The sequence below is a fragment of the Mytilus trossulus genome, chromosome 13, assembly GCF_036588685.1.
Source record: "Mytilus trossulus isolate FHL-02 chromosome 13, PNRI_Mtr1.1.1.hap1, whole genome shotgun sequence".
NCBI classification, from domain to species: domain Eukaryota; kingdom Metazoa; phylum Mollusca; class Bivalvia; order Mytilida; family Mytilidae; genus Mytilus; species Mytilus trossulus.
The window spans coordinates 46,641,780-46,663,786 of NC_086385.1; the positions used below are offsets into that span (position 1 = coordinate 46,641,780).

General features: G+C 33.3%; 1 protein-coding gene across 1 annotated transcript in view; it reads left to right on the top strand.

Annotated features, from left to right (window-relative positions):
* LOC134694424 (peroxidasin homolog) overlaps positions 1-20,895 on the top strand; it is a 35,527-nt gene extending 14,632 nt beyond the window's left edge. Inside the window, exons 5-11 of the mRNA XM_063555433.1 lie at positions 11,593-11,910; positions 13,493-13,792; positions 14,231-14,527; positions 15,862-16,170; positions 17,278-17,379; positions 19,583-19,610; positions 20,760-20,895. Of these exons, the coding sequence (XP_063411503.1) occupies positions 11,593-11,910; positions 13,493-13,792; positions 14,231-14,527; positions 15,862-16,170; positions 17,278-17,379; positions 19,583-19,610; positions 20,760-20,895 (1,490 nt within the window). The remainder of the gene's footprint in view (positions 1-11,592; positions 11,911-13,492; positions 13,793-14,230; positions 14,528-15,861; positions 16,171-17,277; positions 17,380-19,582; positions 19,611-20,759) is intronic.
* Positions 20,896-22,007: the final 1,112 nt, after the last annotated feature.

Genomic DNA, 22,007 nt, shown 5'->3' on the forward strand with positions numbered 1-22,007 from the left:
TAATAAATAAAATTTATTATGAAAAATTCAAGTTTAATTTTTTTCTGAAAATCTTATACACGCGAGCCTCCTTTACAGAAAACAATCAATGCAGACAAAAAGATGTTTTAAACATTAAAACAATCAATGCAATAAGAATGAAATAAAATTTTGAAACACATATATTAAAAAAACCTAAAAGAAACTGAATAGTCTAAAATAATGGGTTTTCAAATTGTTCTTAAAAAGTTCGATTGAGTGTTCGTGCCTTAGATGGCTAGGAAGATTGTTCCAGAGGCTCGCAGTAGCTTTGTCGAAACGTCTTTCTCCATAGATTTTGGTGCGTACACGAATTTGTATAAGCTGCTTGGCATTTTCCGATCTAATAGATCTTGATGGTTGATAGGCACTAATGAGATAGACGGGTGCTAGGCCATGCAGGATTTTGAAAGTATACAAAAGAAGTTTAAATTGTATTCGGTACTGCACCGAAATCCAATGAAGAGACACAAGAACTGGTGTTTTTTAACATGATGATCATGTTTCTTGGTACGTGTAACGAGCCTGGCTGCCGTATTCTGTACTCGCTGTAACTTATTGACTAAACTGGCATTTACACCATAATGAATGAATGAATGAATGAATCTTTATTTCCTCCATGTATATGAAGATTTTGCATACAAACAGAAATTAATAATTATTTACACAATAAACAAAATATCATACATTTCGAGATAAATACCCAATGAAAAAAAAAAAAACAAAAAAAAAAAACAACATCCATATTTAGATAAACACACAATTCATATAATGACATATTCTTGTATACACAACAAAAACACAATGTTTTTCAATCAAAGTCTATTCAAAATTCAAAATTAAATCTGTTTTCAAATAATACATGTCTGAATTTCTTAAACATGGGGTAAACATGTTTTGCTATGTAATACATCATTCTAGACCAATCTATAGGATCGAGATCGTATACTATATCATTAACAGATCCTAGTAGTACTTCAAGAAGGTCATCGTCGTCTAAATTGAAAATGTCCACAGATTTTTGAATGGGAAGTTCATCTACAATTTTATAAAACATAACATTTCTCTCTGTCAATAGAACATGACACTCCATTATTAAATGTTTAACGATATCGAAAGATTGTTTGTTACATAGAGTACATGTAGCTTTCTTAATGGCTGCCGATCCTAAAGCCACAAGTACTAGCAGTTCGAGTTTTGCATCGGGATATAAAACTGTCAACCGAATTAATCTATGTTCACAGAGGGTAGGATGAATTTTGGAATACCTTTTGAGTTCGTTTCTATTTTCTAAATTACTTTTCCATATGTTCTCTTCATAAATTTCAATAGACTGACGGACAATTTTCGACCACAGCACTTTTTCTGGTATGTAATCCTCATTTACATAGGTTTCAAGGAAAGAAAATAGATCGTATTTAACAAGGGTTGTAATAAGATTATAGGTTATAGAGTGTTCGGCATTTTCATCCAGAATAAATTGACTAATGCACATGTTGAATAATTTTTTATGAGTTGTGGTAGATTTACTCCTACATAATCGCCCAAAGAATAAAAGTTTGAATTTGTCAATTGCAGCTTCCAATGACCATAAACCAAGGTTGCTTATAGTTGAGTCCGTTGGTGAATATTTGTCCATACACTGTATATATCGCGCAGCATATCGTTGTGTTCTTTCTAAAAGTTCTATTTCAGAATTTGAGAGTTGTCCCCATACTTCGCAAGAGTACAATGCTGTAGGCAGAACAAAACGCTTCCATATTAACGTGTTTGTAATCGGTGTAAGGCCTTTCGGGTTAACTCCAGCACTATACAATGAGTGTAGATTTTTCTTTAACTTCTTAGTCGCATTTTTTGTCCTTTCAAACGTTTTGTTATTGTTAGTTATCAATGTACCAGCATAAATTGTATCAGTTTTACACGCTATTTTTGTATTTCCAAGCTTAATGTCAATATCTGTATTATTATTAAAAGCCAAGACACAACTTTTTGTTCCGTTATATTTAAGTCTCCATTTACAAGCATAGGTTTGTACACAGTCAAGAAGAGCTTGTAGACCTTTTGGCGAAGCACTAAGAAGGGTTGTGTCGTCCGCAAGAAGAATGGCAGGAATGTTCAAATAACCAATTCGTATTCCACAGTTTGTCGAAATCAGCTGTAATATTAAGTCATTTATATATAAGGAGAATAGCCAAGATGAGAGTACTCTCCCTTGCCCTACTCCCTGCGAAATGGAGAAATTGTCACTAGTGAGTCCATTATATTGCACATGTGCACTAGCAGATTTGTAAGACATAAAAAGTATGTTCCATAATTTACCAGTTACACCGATTTCTTTCAATTTCAGAAAAAGTCCGTCGTGCCAGATCTTATCAAACGCTTTCTCGTTATCTAGAAAACCAACATAAAGTTTAGATTTACTTTTCATAAACACGTTAATACATTCTTTGAGTGTGTATAAAGCGGGGATAGAACCATGTTCAGGAACAAATCCAAACTGTAAAGGATCAGGAAAAGTCTTATCAAGTGCAGTAAGCATTTTATTTATTCGATGAAGGACTGTTTTGTCATGTAATTTTCCAAACACGGATGTAAGGACAATAGCTCTGTAACTATTCGGATTACTCTTGTCTTTGTTATTTCCTTTATATAACGGAATAATTATGCCATGTCGATATAGTAATGGAATGTATTCGCATTTAAGTATAATATTAAAAATATAACAAATCCATTTCAACAAGGTGTTACCACCGTATATTATATGTTCGTTGCATACATAGTCCGGTCCTGGAGCCTTACCACATTTTAAAGTTTTAATTTGCTCATATATTTCATCTTCAGTGTAGGGCACATCGAAAAAAGCATTAAACGGTTTGCTAATTTGACTGCTATATTCACGAATTTTTTCTGTGACATCCATATAAAAAGATTGATCAAAGTTGTCATTTTCGTGTTCATTAGGAGTATACAAATCGCTAAAATAAGTACTCCACAACTTGCAAATATCCCCGTTATTAGTAGCTGTATTTCCATCATAGTTCAAACAAGTTGCTGGCGATTTTTGTTGTCTATGTTTTCGCACTACACGATAAAATTGTCCTATGTCCATTTCGGCTGCTTTTTGCACATCAGCAAATTTTTCAGATTCCCACAATCGCTCTGCATTACGTTTATGCTTTCGAAATTCTCTTTTCTGATCTTTATACTGTTTATAAAAAATATTGTCGTTGTTTCGTGTTTGTCCCATTGACAGCCACGTTTTACGAGCTTGTCGTTGCTTATTATGGTAATAATCTAAGCTGTTACTTTTCCAGTACGGTTTTAGATAGTGTCTAAATTTTCCAGTGGGAATACAAGAATTTGCAGCGATATGCACAACATTTACAATATTTGAGTTTATATGTTCTATGTAATTTTCGTTTATTTCACACGAGTTCAAAGGTAAAACTTCAAAATTTAGTAATTTGTCTAGTTCTGTTTGATAATATTTCTTCTCCCATTCATCACATCTCGACCACATTAGAACTTTACGATAAAGATGAAATTTATTTGATGTATTACATAGCAAATTCATATCTAAGAAAATCAAAATAGGATAATGATCTGAAACATTAAATGGACAGTCATTTCTGACTTCTAAATTTGTAAAGCCATTACAAAAGAATTCTGGAATGAAAATATAATCAATCATAGTTTTACGTGTCATATCTTTAGACCTAAATGTAAAATCAGGGCCTTTACGACCGGACATCAATGGAACAGGAGATAAATTATTTTTTGTAATGAAGTCTATGACATTTTTTGATTTACTACTTAAACTTGTTACTGCAATATCAGTATTAAAATCACCACCTATTACAGTTACACAATCAACTGACATTCTATCATAAATACTACACACAGTTTGAAAATATTGTAAATACTCTTCAGCTGAATGATTTGTTGATGGTAGTAAAGTACCTATGATACATAAACTTTCATAACCATGCTTGGATAATTTGACAGCACAAATTCTGTCATTATCAAAAATTAAATTAGAAGTCTTAAAACCAAATGTTTTCCTTACAAGAATAGCTACTCCACCAGAGCCTCTGTTTGAATTTACTGAACTAGAGCTAAAGCATGAAAATACTCGAAAATCATTTGCTAACTCATATAAAAATGTAATATTAGTTCTATTTAACCAGTGCTCTGTTACAATACATATATCAGAGTCTTTAAGCAAGTTTTCGAAATATGAGGTGCCATACATAGCGCCTCTCATATTCCATGTTGTTATTCGTAACAACATGAGAAAAATAAAATATACAATATATAACAGATTGAACATGAATGTTATTGATGTTTGTTTTGTGGGATATAGTCTCGCCAGTAAACGCCTTCTGGCCAAAAGAAGTCATCGTTTTCTACTGCAGCAAAGTCCCTCTCGTTGATGTTAGCACGAAGAGTATATGTTGCAATGTCTTTGTATTGTCGTTTTATTAGCAGTTTTACAAAAGTTATATTAACCCCTTTACTTGACGCAAAGTTTCTAATTGCAGTATCAACTAGTTCGAAAGGTTTATCAGCAGTTACATTGTAAAGTACGATTCTTCTGGAACGTTTCCTTACAACACCACGAAATACACTTGTATCTCCGTTTGTGACTCGAGTTTGTATTTGTTGAATCTGTTCTGTAGAAACTGGTCTTTCCACTGTATTTGGTCGTGCGTATGCATGCACGTAAGTGTTTTTTGTCATTGTGTTTTCCTGATTATATACATGATCCCTGTTTGCGCTATTTATACTGTTGTTTTCGTAATGTAAACTTTGATGATTATCAAGTTCAGAGTTAGCGGTTTTCGTCTGTGAATGTATTTTTTCATCAGCACTTCGATTTAAAGCCTCACTATAAGACATTGAATTTTTTCCAAGTGTTTTACATTTACCATCTATTGATTCTAGTCGGTTAACTATTTTATTGAAAACATTTTGTCTTTGTTCGTCACTCGTGCGTATCTTATCTTCTTGGTCTTTTAAATCTTGAGATTGTAGTTTGATTTCTGACCTTAGGCGAGTTACTTTTTCTTTTTCATCATACAATTCTGTTTTTAATAAATACATTTGTCTATCTTTTTCATGAACCACATTAGCAAGCCGCTTGATCTCACACTCGAATTTCTCATTTATTGTGTCGATTTTATCGTTTAATGTTTTAAGTTTTTCATTGAAACTTTGTTTGATTTCGAGAAGTGTTGCAAGTATATATGAATTGCCTTGGGTGCTTGTTTCACGGTTTGTCATTTTGTTGAGAACCTCATGTACACTGTTATCGCCAGTATCGAAATGTGCATTCGTATTCCGTCTGCCTCGAGAAATTAAAGGTTTTAGTTCATTACTTGTGAGATTGCCCTCAAGAAAGTTAAATAAGGTGTAAATGTCATCAGAAAGCTTTTCTTCGATTGACGGTCCGTTTTCACGGTGAGTGCGTTCGATGAGTCTAGATTCTAATAGTACATGTTCCTTTTTCTTTGTTAATTCAAAAAGGGAGCTTCTGATAGGTTTTAAATCATCTGTGTCAGTATTTTGTAATAATTCGCTTTTAAAATTATATCTATCTAATTGACCAAACTTTGTCTGGATAATTCTATACATGTCGTCATCATTGAATTGACTATCGGTTATTGATTGTGTTAAATTAATGTTATTTATATCAATTTGATTTTCGATTTCATCTGCAAATAAGTCATCATTGCCTTGAATATCTTCATGATTGACCGTTATATCTGTCGTATTTGACGAAGTACTCATTATTTACACCTTTGTACATATAAAACTACAGTATATAATGTGAGTACATTTCAACCTTCACTATCATTGTTAAGTATTGAAAACATATGCAATCATCAAAAGTCTTTTCGGAGTCACATTTTACATATTTCAGCTGATATTAATAATCCGGAGAGACACTTGTACTAATTCATGAAAGAATAAATTGATGAAATGCTTTTAAATCACAGTTTTTTGCAGTTTTTCACTCACCGATATAATCATCGACTAGCTTTCTAAGGGCACATAACTTCTTCAAAAAAACACGCGAGCCTCCTTTACAGAAAACAATCAATGCAGACAAAAAGAGGTTTTAAACATTAAAACAATCAATGCAATAAGAATGAAATAAAATTTTGAAACACATATATTAAAAAAACCTAAAAGAAACTGAATAGTCTAAAATAATGGGTTTTCAAATTGTTCTTAAAAAGTTCGATTGAGTGTTCGTGCCTTAGATGGCTAGGAAGATTGTTCCAGAGGCTCGCAGTAGCTTTGTCGAAACGTCTTTCTCCATAGATTTTGGTGCGTACACGAATTTGTATAAGCTGCTTGGCATTTTCCGATCTAATAGATCTTGATGGTTGATAGGCACTAATGAGATAGACGGGTGCTAGGCCATGCAGGATTTTGAAAGTATACAAAAGAAGTTTAAATTGTATTCGGTACTGCACCGAAATCCAATGAAGAGACACAAGAACTGGTGTTTTTTAACATGATGATCATGTTTCTTGGTACGTGTAACGAGCCTGGCTGCCGTATTCTGTACTCGCTGTAACTTATTGACTAAACTGGCATTTACACCATATAGCAGAGCGTTTCCGTAGTCTGAACGTGACGAGACGAGCGAGCACACCAAAGTTTTACAGGCATCATCGGTGATATATTGACCTGCTTTTCCATGCTTAATGTTCTATCAAAATAAACACCAAGATTTTTTACCACAGATGCATTGCTTACAATTGATCCATCAAATAACAGATGACAATTCGAAAATTCCTTTACACGATTTTTTGGTAAAAATAAGATCAGTTACGTTTTGTCTTGGTTCAGTTTCAGCATGTTTAAGCACATCCATTTACTAATGTCAGCTAAACAAGTCTCTAGACGTAAAGATATGTGGTCCCAATTAGCGAGGGGTTTGATAACTAGGAAGACTTGCGTGTCATCAGCATACCCATGATCGCTAAAGTTGTGTCGCCGACATATTTAACTGATCGGTTTTGCAAAAATACAATACAATCGGGGTCCCAAAACTGAACTTTGTGGAACGCCATATTCAATGTTTATTACATCTGACAAAACGGAGCCAATTGCTACACGTTGAGTTCGACTTTCAAGATAGGATCTCATCCATGACATCGCTGAGCCAGTTATGCCGTAAAAGTATTCAAACCGAATAATCAGGATGGGATGGTCGATATTGTCGAATGCAGCGGATAGATAGAACATAACAAGTACTGCACAACAGTTATTATCAATGCTATATCATAGTGAACCGTAGAAGAGCAGTTTCTGTTGAATGACAAGATATGCTGAAGCATGTTGTCGAAAAGTGCGTTTGCTTCAAGATGCTGTTCGAACCGAGTTTCACTAACCTTTTCCAAGATCTTTGAGGTAAAAGGCAAGTTCGAAACGGGACGATAGTTTTTTAACTCATCATCGTCAAGATCAGGCTTTTTCAACAAGGCACTGGCTACGGTTACACGGAAATGTAACAATAATAAAAATATTATTGTTACATTGGAGACTAAATGCCGGAATGCATGGTTGGGCAAGGACCTGTTTAATTACGAATGTAACAATAATTATTGAGGCTACGGTTACATTGCGTTATTGTTACATGAAAAACAGCAATGTACGATGGGACTAGTAATATGTACTAAAAAATAAAAGTTGTAGACATTTATTTTATATTTACAATACATAAATTTATTAAATACAATTTATTTACTGTAACTTTTTATTTACAATGGCAATTTCTACAAATCCAGTAAGTGGGTTTTTTTTTTTGGATGAACACACTGATTACGTCCTCCACGGATACGTGTACATATAGAAGTTCTTAGTATTTAAGTTACAGTTAGCAAACTTTGCTTTTGATGTATCAATTTGCGTCAAGTTGTATAGTTGTATGAAATTTATGTCTTGATATTGTTTCAGTTTCGTTTAAAACGCATTCCAAGTTTTCTTTTTTTCAACCTTAACAATATTTGTTGAATAATAATATTTACTATTTATCAGTATTACAAGTATCGTTTAGTACATATGAAAGAATATTAAGCAACACAACTATAGTAGATTTAAGTTTAATAAATCTAGCGTACTGTTTTTCATGTAACAATAACGTTATGTAACCGTAGCCTCAGTAATTATTGTTACATTGGTAATTTTTTGGTTTCTCGCCCAACTTTGCATTCCGGCAATTAGTCTCCCATGTAACAATAATATTTTTATTATTGTTACATTTCCATGTAACCGTAGCCAGTGCCTTTCAACAAAGGTCTTAGAACCGCTTCCTTGTAAAATGCAGGAACTTGCGATTCTGCCATTGAAGTGTTTACTATCTTGGTTATAATAGGAAGTAAGCTGCCGAGACATGATTTTAAGAGGTAATGTAAGTAGGAATTGGGTCGAGTTCGCATGACTTTACCGGAGCTCTCTTGATTATCCTTCGAACTTCTTCAGTTGACGCTGGTGAAAGCGAAGTAAGCGGATTTCAGTCGAATTTTACATCGGCTTCAAGAGCATTGACAACTTCTGTTGATGATTTGTTCGAATTACTCAGGTTGTTTCCAATTGTGTCTATTTTCCCAACGAAGAATTCACCAAATCTATTGGATAGTGCATGTTCGTCCTGATGTATGGTAATACAGTTTCTGCTTTATTTTCTATGAGATTGTTCGGAAGTTTGTGCAGCTGTTTTTGATCGATGACTACATCGAGGGAATGCCATGTACATGTGTTTTACCGGTGACATGTTGCGAGAGCCCATGTTCCTCGAGCGTTTCTGTGCATCGTTATCTGTCAGATCGTCTAGATGAAAGTTTGGATGATACTTAACCACTCACGGGAGAGATTTTGCATGATATTCATATGATGAAGACACAATCTTTCAATCATTTTAATTGAGGTTCCGGAGCTGGCATGTCAGTTAACTGCTAGTAGTCTGTTGTTATTTATGTATTATTGTCATTTTGATTATTTTCTTTTGCATGTTTTGTTACATCTTCTGACATTAGACTCTGACTTCTCTTGAACGGAATTTTAATGTGCGTATTGTTATGCGTTTACTTTTTTACATTGGCGAGAGGTATAGAGGTAGGATTGAGATCTCATAAACACGTTTAACCCCGCCGCATTTTTGAGGCTGTCTCAAGTCAGGAGCCTCTGGCCTTTGATAGTCTTGTATGATTTTTAATTTAAGTTTCTTGTGTATAATTCGGAGTTTAGTATAACGTCAATTTACACCTGAAATACAACAAAACTTCAATATAGAACTGAAAAACAGATTTGAGGTCTTACAACTTGAAGAAAATGAGATTGACATAAACTCTAAATGGCAACATATGAGTGAAATTTATCTAAAAACAAGTGAAGACATCTTAGGTTACAAACATAAAGAAAGAAAGGAATGGCTATCTGTGAAAAACCTGGGCTCTAATTATGGAAAGAAAACTGTTAAAATCAAAAACCAACCAAGCAACAGGAGAATAACAAGAGAGAACAAAAGATCTATATAATATTAAGGAAAAAGAAGTGAAAAAGAATGCAAAGGCAGACAAAAAGGCATACATAGATAAGATTGCAGAAGAGGCTGAAAATGCATCTAAAGTTGGAGATATGAGAAAGCTATATAAAATTACAAAACAGTTTAGTGGCAGAGTAAATACCAACAGTACTAACATCAAAGATAAAGATGGTCAGACAATATGCAAATTTGAGAAACAACTGGAAAGATGGAAAAAAACATTTTGAAGAGGTGTTGAATAGGCCTGAACCAGAAATCTCAGTTGACAGGACAGAGGAAGCTCCACCACAAATTGAAATAGAAATGGGACCCATAACAGATGATGAGATCAAAGCAGACATTAAAAAACTTAAAACAACAAAGCTCGTGGGGTAGATGGCATACCAACAGAAGTAATAAAATCAGACATAAATCTCAACGTGAACATCCTACGTGATCTGCTAAATGAAATATGGGAAAAAGAAATACTACCTATCCAGTGGAAAGATGGTATCATCATAAAAATACCAAAGAAAGGTAACCTTACAGGTTGTAACAACTGGCGTGGAATTACTTTAATGTCAGTGCCTGGTAAGATACTTTGTAGAATAATTCTAGAACGAATCAAACACAAAATCGATTCCATTCTACGGGAAGAAAAAAGTGGATTTAGAAAAAAACGTGCATGTATAGATAACATCCTCATACTGAGAAATATTATAGAACAGGCACTAGAATGGAGGTCACCCATATATACAAATTATGTGGATTTTGAAAAAGCCTTTGATAGCGTCAATAGAGAGTCACTTTGGTACATCATGAGTATGTATGGAATTCCACAGAAAATAATTCACATCATTATGGAAATGTATGATGGTTTTAGATGTGCAGTTAGACATGATGGAAAACTATCAGACTAAAGACAGGGATGCATAATATCTCCTTTTCTCTTTATATTGGTGGTTGACTGGGATATGAAGAAGACAACAACTGAAAATCATGGTATACAGTGGGGACTAACAATATTTTCAGAGGACATGGACTTTGCGGATGATATCAGCCTCTTTTCTCATACACATGAACACATGCAGAAAAAGACAGATAAAGTAACATCAGAGGCAGGAAAAGTAGGACTGAAGATAAATGCAAAGAAAACTAAGGTGATGAAGATAGGTACAAAAAACAATAAAGCAAAAACAGTGAATGGAAAAGAACTGGAACAAGTAAACTCATTTAATTATCTTGGTAGTAGAGTAAATGCAGAAGGAAATATTGAAGAAGAAGTTAACATCCATAATGGCAAAGCAGCTTCTGATTTCAAAAACCTGAATAACATACGGAAAAACAACAAAATATCCAGAAAGACAAAGATCAGATTGTATGTTAGCAATGTTAGAACAGTTCTGTTGAACGGTTCAGAAACATGGAGAACAACCAAAACAGTAGAAAGTCGAATTAGAGGATTCGAAGGACGCTGTTTGAGACGAATAATAAACATCAAATGGCCAAGTGTAAGTTCAAAAAGTGAACTATCAGAAAGAACAGGTGTGAAGAATGTAGGGAATAAGATCATGAGAAGGCGGTGGAAATATATTGGACATATACTGCGAATGGATAACAACCGGCATGTGAAAAAGGTATTGACATGGACACCACAAGGGACAAGAAAGCCTGGAAGACTGAAAGGCACATGGAGAAGAGATATAGCAGCAGAGATAAAAAGACATGGTTACACCTGGAATCAAATAGAAAGAATCGCGAAAGATAGAACGAGTTGGTGGTCCTTTGCTGATGCCTTATGTGTTCAAGAACATGAAGAGGATTAATCAATCACCATTTACACTGAACTAGTATACATATTTTAAGGGGCCAGCTGAAGGACGCCTCCGGGTGCGGGAATTTCTCGCTACATTGGTGGCCTTCGGCTATTGTCCGCTCTATGGTCGGTCTGTTGTCGCTTTGACACATTCCCCATTTCCTTTCCCAATTCTATGACCATTTATTATGCTTTTTGCAATCAAACTTTTAAATTACAGGTGACCTAAATTTAACAGCATCGTTGACACCATATTCAGCTATAGTAGGTGATTCCAAGGTCACTATGACGTGTACAATAAATGGCGAACCACCAGCAATTGGATGGGACTGGACAAAAACGCAAGTTGATAGAGGCAGCGCTGAAATAATAGCTCAGGGGACAAATAATGCAAAAAGACAAATAATGACATCTGCAACCAACCCAAATTTAAATATATTCAGCATTACAGAAAAGGATGAGGGTATTTATAATTGCCGAGCGAACAATGGAAGACGGCACTTTATAAGTAACCCTGTCAATCTTAAAGTTCTAGAAGGTAAGCTGCTATACTTTCATTTCACATTTTCTATATTGATTAATGAATTTTGAACGGCGGTATACTACTGTTGCCTTTATTTATATAGTTACATGTCTCTAAAAGTAGAAACTTTATTTTGACAATCTTACCTAGTATGTCTGTTTGATTTGTTCACACATTTTTGTCCATATAATTTTATTTAATGCAACTGCCATAGAAGTGAGAGCTTTAACTGACTATAAAACCACCATTTTATAGGATATGACTCCTTTTTCGATATAATATTTCAAATCAGGGTTTTACACGGTCTTATCGCAATACATAAAACAAAATTAGTGACTTTATAAGAAATATGTTCTTCTTATTAGAATTAGAATTTTCACATTTCTTATAGCAGATATAAAATCTATCTTTCATATCTAATTTATCAAACCCTTAGCTATCATCACTTAGGGGGACAAAAAGAAAATTTGAACCGAAATAGTCGTGTACAATAATTGAAAATATGTGTCGCGCTTATAAAATCAGTCTAGCATTCGTTGAGGAGAGTTAAAACTCCATCAGCCAAAAAAAAGACCTTCCACTTAAATGCTGATATTTAAATTGAATTCATCCCGATTGAGAAGAACAAGTTTTGAGTTTGTGTCATATTATTACTATAATTGATTTCTCGAATATATGTAAGTTCTTTTTTTGTTGAAATGTATGTAACTTCCTTAAATATTAACTATAGCTTATACGTTCTTTATTGTCAAGTTTTGTGAACAGTTAACCCATCAAAGGCTTACATTGCTTATCGAATGCGTGAAATAAAAAACTGCTAGCAACTAGACACAATCCTTTGTTTAAAAATCTTGGCAGACTGATAAAAAACACTGGCACATCATTGAGAAAAAATAAACTGCAAAGCAACTTTTCCCAAAACCACCTATAATTGCATATACACGACATAAAAATCTAAAGGAATATATTACATTATCAAAACTATAATTTGAATGTAAAAATAAAGACACACAAGAAAAGATGATACATATAATAAAAGATCATCCAGATGTCGTGCTCTTTAAGGTAATCGCATCCGATGTAAAATTGAAGGCCGTACCTTGACCTATAATTGTTTACTTTTATAAATTGTTATGTTGGATGAAGAGTTGTCTCATTGGCACTCATATCACATCGACCTATACCTATATATTAATAGATCAAATTAATAATCTAAATATTGACCAGAGCACCTGATGGAGACGAACTGCCTTGGTCCGAGTGTGACAAAATAGAAAGAATACTTAAATAATTATATGACACCAATCTACTTGGGAACAAACTACGAGTGTCAACAGTAAGCCGTCATTACAAATAATAATGATCAGAAAATTGCAAAATGTCCTCCAAAAAAGCAAAGACATTATAAAAGTGCTTGATGACTCCTTCGATTGGATTAGGCACGTGTAGTAATTTAATTGTGGAGATGTTATAGAGTATGACTTAGTTGAAGTATAGCGTACACTTAAAACACATACAGCTCAAAGTGAACACGGCATGCATTTCAATTACTATAATGTTGTTAAATTGTTGATAAAAAGTTTCATTGATTTTTCAGCTTCTATCAGGACAGCCCCAGGTGAACCGGAAACAAGTAGTCATGTAGAATTTCAGATAGGAATGACTGTTAAACTTGCATGCAGTTCTACCGGAGCAAACCCCCCACCATCAGTAATATGGTTGAAAGATGATATTGTAATTACGTCTGGTACTAATACATCTACTAGTGGTAATATAACAATAACGACATTGACTTTTACAACAACTGCCAATGATGATCATGAGGTATATGAATGTCAGGTCGATAATGGATTCCTTAAGAGACCACTAGTAAAGACGACATATCTCACCCTTAAACGTATGTACTGTTGCTTACTTCAAAAACGTTATTACGTAAAAATATAAATAACAACAGCTTTACCAGAAGAAAAAAAATCATTAATAATACATGAACTAATGAAAATAAAAATACCTGATAGCTCAATGGGTACAAGTGAAAGGTTTAGCTAGCTATAAAACTTGTTTAATCGACAATTTTCGTCATGAGAAAATGCCTGTGCCAAGTCAGGAACATGACAATTGTTATTCATTTTATTTGGTGTGTTTAGGCTCTTAATTTAGGCATTTGCTTAGGGACTTTCTGAATGCATTTTCCTCCGAATTCGGATGTTTTGATATTTTACTTGCTTTATAGTATTGTTTTCGTATCAAATTTCACATTTATGATTTCCTATCAAATGTAAATCTGTATTACAAACATTTATAAATTCTGCAACTATTTTGTTTTCTTTTGTAGCTTCGATCAACGCTCCAGGTCAACCAGAAATAACAGGTTCACATCAATATCACTTAGGAAATACTGTAAGAATGATATGCCGTTCTACGGGAGGAAATCCTTTACCAACATTAAATTGGCTGAGAAATGACAATGTCATTACAAATGGTATAAGTAGTTCTTCAAACAATGGTATAACAACGTCAACTTTAACATTTACTGCTGGTTTGGAAGACCACCTCTCAGTGTTGGAATGTCAGGCGGATAACGGCGTATTGAAAAAACCACTTGCAACGACAACATATGTTGCAGTATATTGTACGTATAAGCTTCGAAAATTTCAAATATATTTAAAGAAGAATGATTAACGAACGCACTAAAAATTGTGAATAAATTGTGCAATCATATTCAAGTACTACAATTAAAGAATATCGTTACAAAGAAACTCAGCATACATACCAGTTTTAAAAGTTTAAAAAATAAAAAAATGTTTAAAAGGCCAAAAAAATTGCGATGTTTAAAAGTACGCTGTTGGTTCCCTGAAACAGAGCTTTGTGAATCTCCAAAAATTATTACATACAACATTTGGTTTTTGCGATAAGAACTTCATTTAGTTTAAGTACTTGTTACTTTGATACTTTCATTCATTTTAATTAATGACAAGACCATTTCCATTAAAAAAGGTAAAACCAAATTACCGAAACCTAAGGCATGTTAAATAGGAGAAAGTCCAAGCAACGGACAAGTGACATAACAAATGCCATACTCTGACATGGTACAGGAATTCTGCGAAAAATGGTGTTTTTAACATGGTTTTATAGTTAGCTTAACCTTATACTTATATGCCAGTTGTTTAAGTTCCGTTATATTGTAATCCTTAAACTTAATTTGCACTTTTCTGTAAAGACAAAAACAATAAGAAAAGTCATCTTGAATGTCACTTTCAGTTATATTTATGATGTCCTGGAACTAAATGTATGTTTGCTTCTGAATTAAAATACCATTGAAACTAGGTTTGTCTGATATCTTGAGCATTTCTGTGATCTTGACAAAGATGGATGCGTCAAAATGAGAACAAATGACAAACGCGATGATTTCAACTTTCCAATTGAGATATTCATTCTCGTCTATTACATACCATCTGTCTAATCATATGGCATTTACATTCTCAATTGATACGCTAGGCTCCTACATTTACATTATTTACGAACTACTTGGTGCTGCCTACACAAAATAAACTGTTGAGTTGTAAGTAACAACAGAGGAAATCGATACTCCATTAGTTATTAGATCTGGATCCCTATCCGTATCTCAACCTACAACCTTTAAAATTTTTAAGATACCATACTATTCGCTAAAAATGTCATTATAATACTTGATGTGTTTAATTCCTGATTGTAAAATTTTAATTAATTGTAAATGTAATGACGTCAAGTACATGCATAGCAATAACACTAACACTATCGGTACATACGGTGTTAAGTGAAAAGGTTTATGAGAAAAAAAACACGGTTTTCATCTACTTTGGAAACTTGTTACTACGATTCGGGTTGTACTATCAGTTTTTTATATTCATTTGCACTGATAATCATTTATTTCTTCACATCTAAAATGTAAAGATGATATAACACTGTATTTTTGTATCCTGTAAGTTACGCCAACGGTCCCAATATTGACCGGACCTACCAACCTGATATCTGGTTCCTCTGGAAAATGGACTTGTTCATCATTGCATGGATATCCTGCACCAACCATTTCAATTAGGATCCAGGACCGACATTACACAAACGAGTTTGTTGTTGTACAGTCTTATGATGTTATTGATAGAAGTTATATAGTATCTGGAACATTAGACGTGGTTCCATTATCTGACAAAAGTGGACAAAATATATGTTGTGATGTTAGTCATCTGTTAAATAACAAAGAACCTCAATCAGTTTGCTTGCAGTTGACCATTGAAGGTATGTTTTGTTTAATACTGTAGTTAGTGTGTCATATTTTGTCTTGAGAATATCAATGAATGATCATTGACAATCATACCACATCTTCTTTTTAAAATGTGATAGAGTGATAGAACACACTCAATTGATTTTATATTTAGTTCCCGACATTCCTGATGAATATGAAAATAGGAAGATGTGATATGCCGTTAAAGACCTAATGACATCGAAGAAGGCAACTATATGTCATCGTAAAGCCTTCACCGATGTACAAAATCCTTCTGCAAAGAAAGGCTAAAATGACCCGAAATGATACACACGTTGAGTTGCTTTCAATTAGATGAGCATTAATCTTAATTCCAAAACAAAAACCAACCACAACTTGACTGCCAACACAAGTCCACATTTTCAAACCAGCAAGTAAAGCAAGGTTAATATATTCAAGCACTTATATAACGTGCTGTTCGTTGAGGTCAATGATTTCATTTTTATGATGAATGCATTTTTTAAGTTTTCAAAGGGCATGTGTAATCGGTCAGTTACTTTTTACACCTTAATATTGTTGTCAAATAAGAGCTATTCATATAAAAAAAAGGATGTAATATGATTGCCATTGAGAAAAATCTCATCAAGAGACCAAATGACACAGAAACAATAACTATAGGTCACCGTACGGCCTTCAACAATGAGAAAAGCCCTAACCGCATATTCGTCAGGTTATTTGTAACAGTAAAATAAAAAAAAGTATTATAGTATATGGGTTGAACACAAGACAATTATCTAAACAATCCTCTGTCGATAACAAGAAAACATCTACAAAATACTAGTAGATTTAGCTCTTATCAAAATTTTCAGATTCAGACTTTCCAGTTGACTGTAAGATTTGATAAAACTAGCATTTATTGTGCGTTCCAAATTTTTACCCTAGTAGTTTGATAACTTTGCGTTTCGGTGTTGTGTCGTTGTTCTCCTCTTATATTAAATGCGTTTCGCTCGGTTTTGGTTTGTTACCCCGATTTTGTTTTTTGTCCATGGATTTATGAGTTTTGAACAGCGGTATACTACTGTTGCCTTTATTTAACTACAGTTACTGTCGTGATTGAACTAAAACTAAATGCTTATTTATAGATAAAGAAGATAAGAACTTAATAATATACGTCGTGATTGGGTTGGTTGCAATTTTGCTGCTCTTCATAATAATCATGGCAGTACTTTGTAACAACAGAAATGGTATGGTTTATTCAATTCAAACCTTAATCCTCAATTTTCATATTTATACATATTATGTAATTTGTTTTTATGACCCACCTACGATAGTAGAGGGGCATTATGTTTTCTGGTCTGTGCCTCCGTTCGTTCGTTTGTGCGTCCGTTCGTGCCGCTTCAGGTTAAAGCTTTTGGTCAAGGTAGCTTTTGATGAAGTTGAAGTTCAATCAACTGGAAACTTAGTACATATGTTCCCCATGATATGATCTTTCAAATGGTAATGCTAAATTAAAGATTTGACCAAAATTTAACGGTCCACTGAACATAGAAAATGATGGTGCGAATTTCAGGTAAAAGTTTAAGTTTTTGGTCAAGGTAGTTTTTGTTGAAGTTGAAGTCACATCAACTTGAAACTTAGTACATATGTTCCCTATAATATGATCTTTCTAATTTCAAATTAAAAATTTTACCCCAATTTCACAGTCCAATCAACATGGAAAATGATAGTGCAAGTGGGGCATCCGTGTACTATGGACATATTCTTATTATCACATATAATGGATTCTTTTTTCGACTGTCATACGTGTAAGGGGTTTGAGTTAACTATAAATCAAGCTTGATCCACCATTTCTACATAGGACATTTTTGTGCCAAGTCAGGACCATTGTTATCCAATCGTACGATGTGTTTGACCTATTTATTTTACCAGGAATGCATCATCTTCAAACAGTAACACCAACCGTCTAATGAATACAAATGTAAAAAAAAAGTATTGAAACACCTTGATTTTTTCAAAACTTGAAAAATCAGCCTCCTAATTTGGATGGAATATGATAAAATATTTGTAAAATAAAAAAGTTATCAAAGGTTTATAATATTGAAACGTATGTAATGATATCAGTGGCATTAAAATGAACAAAAAGTGTATGAAAAAAAAAGTTTTATCTAACCAAAATTTTTATAACAAAATGAAGTGTTTTCTGTACAAAAAAAGCATTTTACAACTTTTACTGTAGTCGAACTTTACAATGTCAGACATTTCAAAATTAATCTTTAGATGAGTGTTCACATCATGGTTGATCGTTATTCACCAAAGAATTAGTACTTTGTGCGCAGCCTACATTCTAACGGATAACCGCACCTTAACGTCTAATGATTCCTGTCATAAGTCGACTTATTTGTTGCTAAGTTAGCAGCAACCATTCCTGACGAAGAGTATTGTTTATTTCATGACGTGTTTAAACTGGGTGTTCTTTCGAGCACTTTACGCCCAAACGTGTCCCATTTATTCTCAATATGGTTCAAATTCGGGCTACGATCGGGCCAATGAAGATAAACCGAATTCCATTGAAACAATGGATCTTCCTTCACGATGCCAATTTTCAACTTTGGTGAGCTCTGCACTGTATTGAATACTGGCAACTATATGTCTGTTCTTATGCAAAGGTCCCCGAAATGGTCTTATCGGACAATAATCAGTAGCGATGAACCGATCTCGAACAGTTCTTGTTTTAAGGCTCCTGTATGGTCATCACTCTCTTTTTATGATTGTATTGTTTGCAATGTGTTTTGTTCTGAACAACCTTCATTCTTCTTGATTTTCCCTAGCAGATGTGATAGAGGGTCTTCTTGAACTCAGAAGGTCTTTAACATTGTATGTTGCCTGATTTATTTTTATTCTCAAAACGACATATAATGGAATACAATACGTGCAATTGTCACAACGAAATACCTGCTTCTCTCATGCTGATTATCTGCCAACTTGCTGCAGTTATGAGTTGTCGATGACCAATTACAAGGTTTCAATCACATAACTTTATAAACTTGGCTATTTATAGTGTTGAAAACAATGAGGATAAAAACATTTGTTTTATTGTTTTTGAGTACATTAGCTGCATATGCAGATAAGAACTTGTTGAGTCGATATGTATTGATTAAACTCAGGTGATATTTAAATAATGTTTAACTAGTTCTATTTCGAAAAATTATTTTGTTTTTTTAATTTGAATTCAATTTGGTGTTGCAATACTTTTTTCCATGTGTATATATGAAAAACGAAAAAAAAATAATATGTAACAAGTACACATTGTTTTATTTAGGTATATCATTAGCCATACATAATTTTGTCCGCCTTTAATAGAAAGTGTGTAACAAGATATATTTTAAAACAATGTTATCGGTAATTATGTAAAAAAAAAGTTGTATCCATATTAAGTTTTTGTTACAGGAAGATCTCAAAATCGAAATTGTGATAGGTAAGTAAATTATACAAAGAAAAATTATGTAGCTGGACAAGAGATCCAAAAGATACCAGAGGAACGTTAAAAATCTTAGATCGAAAATGAAATGACAACACAATGGCTCAAAGAGAAAAAGACAAACATACAAATAATAGTACACAAGGCACAACATAGAAAAACTAAAGACTAAGCAATACGAACCGCACACAAACTGGGAGTGATATTATGTGGTCCTGAAGGGTACGCAGATCATTCTCCACATGTGGCACCGGTCGTGTTGCTCATGTCATTACAAACCCGGTAAATAGTCTCATTCGGTAGGTCACATTCAGGGGGAAAAGGAACGGGATTGTTTTGACGACATAAGGAACATAGCAGAATATTTGTATTAAGGTTAATAGAACATTTTCGTGTTTGGAGAACTGTTTTAATAAATACGTGATAAATACGTGAAAACCACTCATCAATACTGGAAGGTGATCTGTGGCAAACAAACTTTATATCCGTATACAATATATTGTCACGTTGATAATACCCCGTTCATTTTGCATGTTTAACGTTTAGCTAGATTTACAAATATAAAAACATGCTCATTGTACATATTCAATTTGGAATTAATAATTCCAAACTATAACTATTGATTTTACTGTTTTGTACTTATCTTGCTTTTTAATAAAACTGAGAATGGGAATGAGAAATTTTTCAAAGAAACAACAACCTAACCAAAAGCAGAAAACAGCCGTAAGCCACAACCAACACCCGGAAGCGTGTTTCAGCTGACCCATTAACAAAATTGTGTACTAATTCAGTGATAATGGATGTCGTACTAAACTCCACAATATATAAAAGAAACCAACATTAACAAGTATACAAAACTAAAAAAGGCAAGAGGATCTTTACTTGATCATGCGCATAAAAAGACTTTTATAGATGATTAAAGTATGTTAACACGTAGGAAACATGAAACGAAATATGTATTGAAGAACGATAAATGATAAAGCATAAGTTAATTAACTAGAACTCTTCCAAATTTGAAATGTTTAATTAAAATCAAATATAATAAAACATTTACGAATATACTATGGATTCATTTACTTTCATGATTACATGATCACAAAAAAAGACATATATCTTGATTGTGATTATGATATTTATCATCTTCAGATATGGTGAGGAATTAGGTGACAACAGACAAGGGATACATGACGATGACAATTCAGAGGCCCATTACAGTACGATGTTTGTATATAACACTGACTCAAATTCAATAAGCGGAAACTCTGTAAGATCAATATCGTAGTTTTTCTGACGTTCTAAAATAAAAAAGGGATTCAGAACATATTGTATATGAAATACGTAATACAAGGAACAGTTTAATTATAAGCAATGTTTTTTAATGCATACTCAAACGGATAACTCTTTTCAAGACGTATTTTTTTCTGAAATAAAAATACATGACAGTATTCTATTTTAGTTGCTTTTATACTTACGCAGAATAAATGGTGAATGATAGATAATCTATGTATAAAAATAACCTTGAATACAATAACCATTAAACTGAATGAAGCAATTGATAATTGTATGTTCAAAATTAAAGAACTTCATTGTTTGACACGATCTTTCGTTTTCTTTTACTGTTAAACAAGTTTAGAAAAATCAGTAAACTTACCAAAAGTATAGATATTGTTCGTCTCTGGTTCTTTAAATCAATATACAAACAAAAACACGTTCAGTAAAGATAGAAAAATATAACATTATATACATAAATAGCACTGGTATTAAAGAGATAATCGTAACTGCAATTACGATTATCCCAATATGGCGACGGTAGATATAGGTAAAATCTTTACAGTCAGTTTTCTCAAATGTAGCATTTTTTTGTCACTTTTTACTCAGATGCAAGGTTTATCTATACCATTACATCATATTTGAATCGTAACGGTGCACTGGAATTCTCTAAGCGCTTTGAAAATTGCCGTTGAAAAATTCGGGATGATAATCGTAACTCGGAAAAAAAGATAATCGTAACTATGGTATTAAAAAATGAGAAGATACTAGTAATCGTAACTGGATAGTGTTTTATTGATATTGACACTAAAAACGTATATCTGATAACACATGATGAAATTATGGTGACGAATTAATCACGTTTCAACATCTTATGACATATCTTTTTGTGCATATATTAATAATGGTTCTAATGAAAACAGCTACATACTGTTATATCATAAAATTGGAAGAGTGAACAACTTCAAGAAATTTGGATATGGAAAAAACACGAACTATGCTAAAATACAGAAAACTCCCAAGAACTAGGAATGTCACAAAATATGGGAATGAGCGAAGAGGCAATTTTAAAGGAAGTTATGATATATGGCAATACTTGTCAGGGGAAACGCATGTGTCACCCTA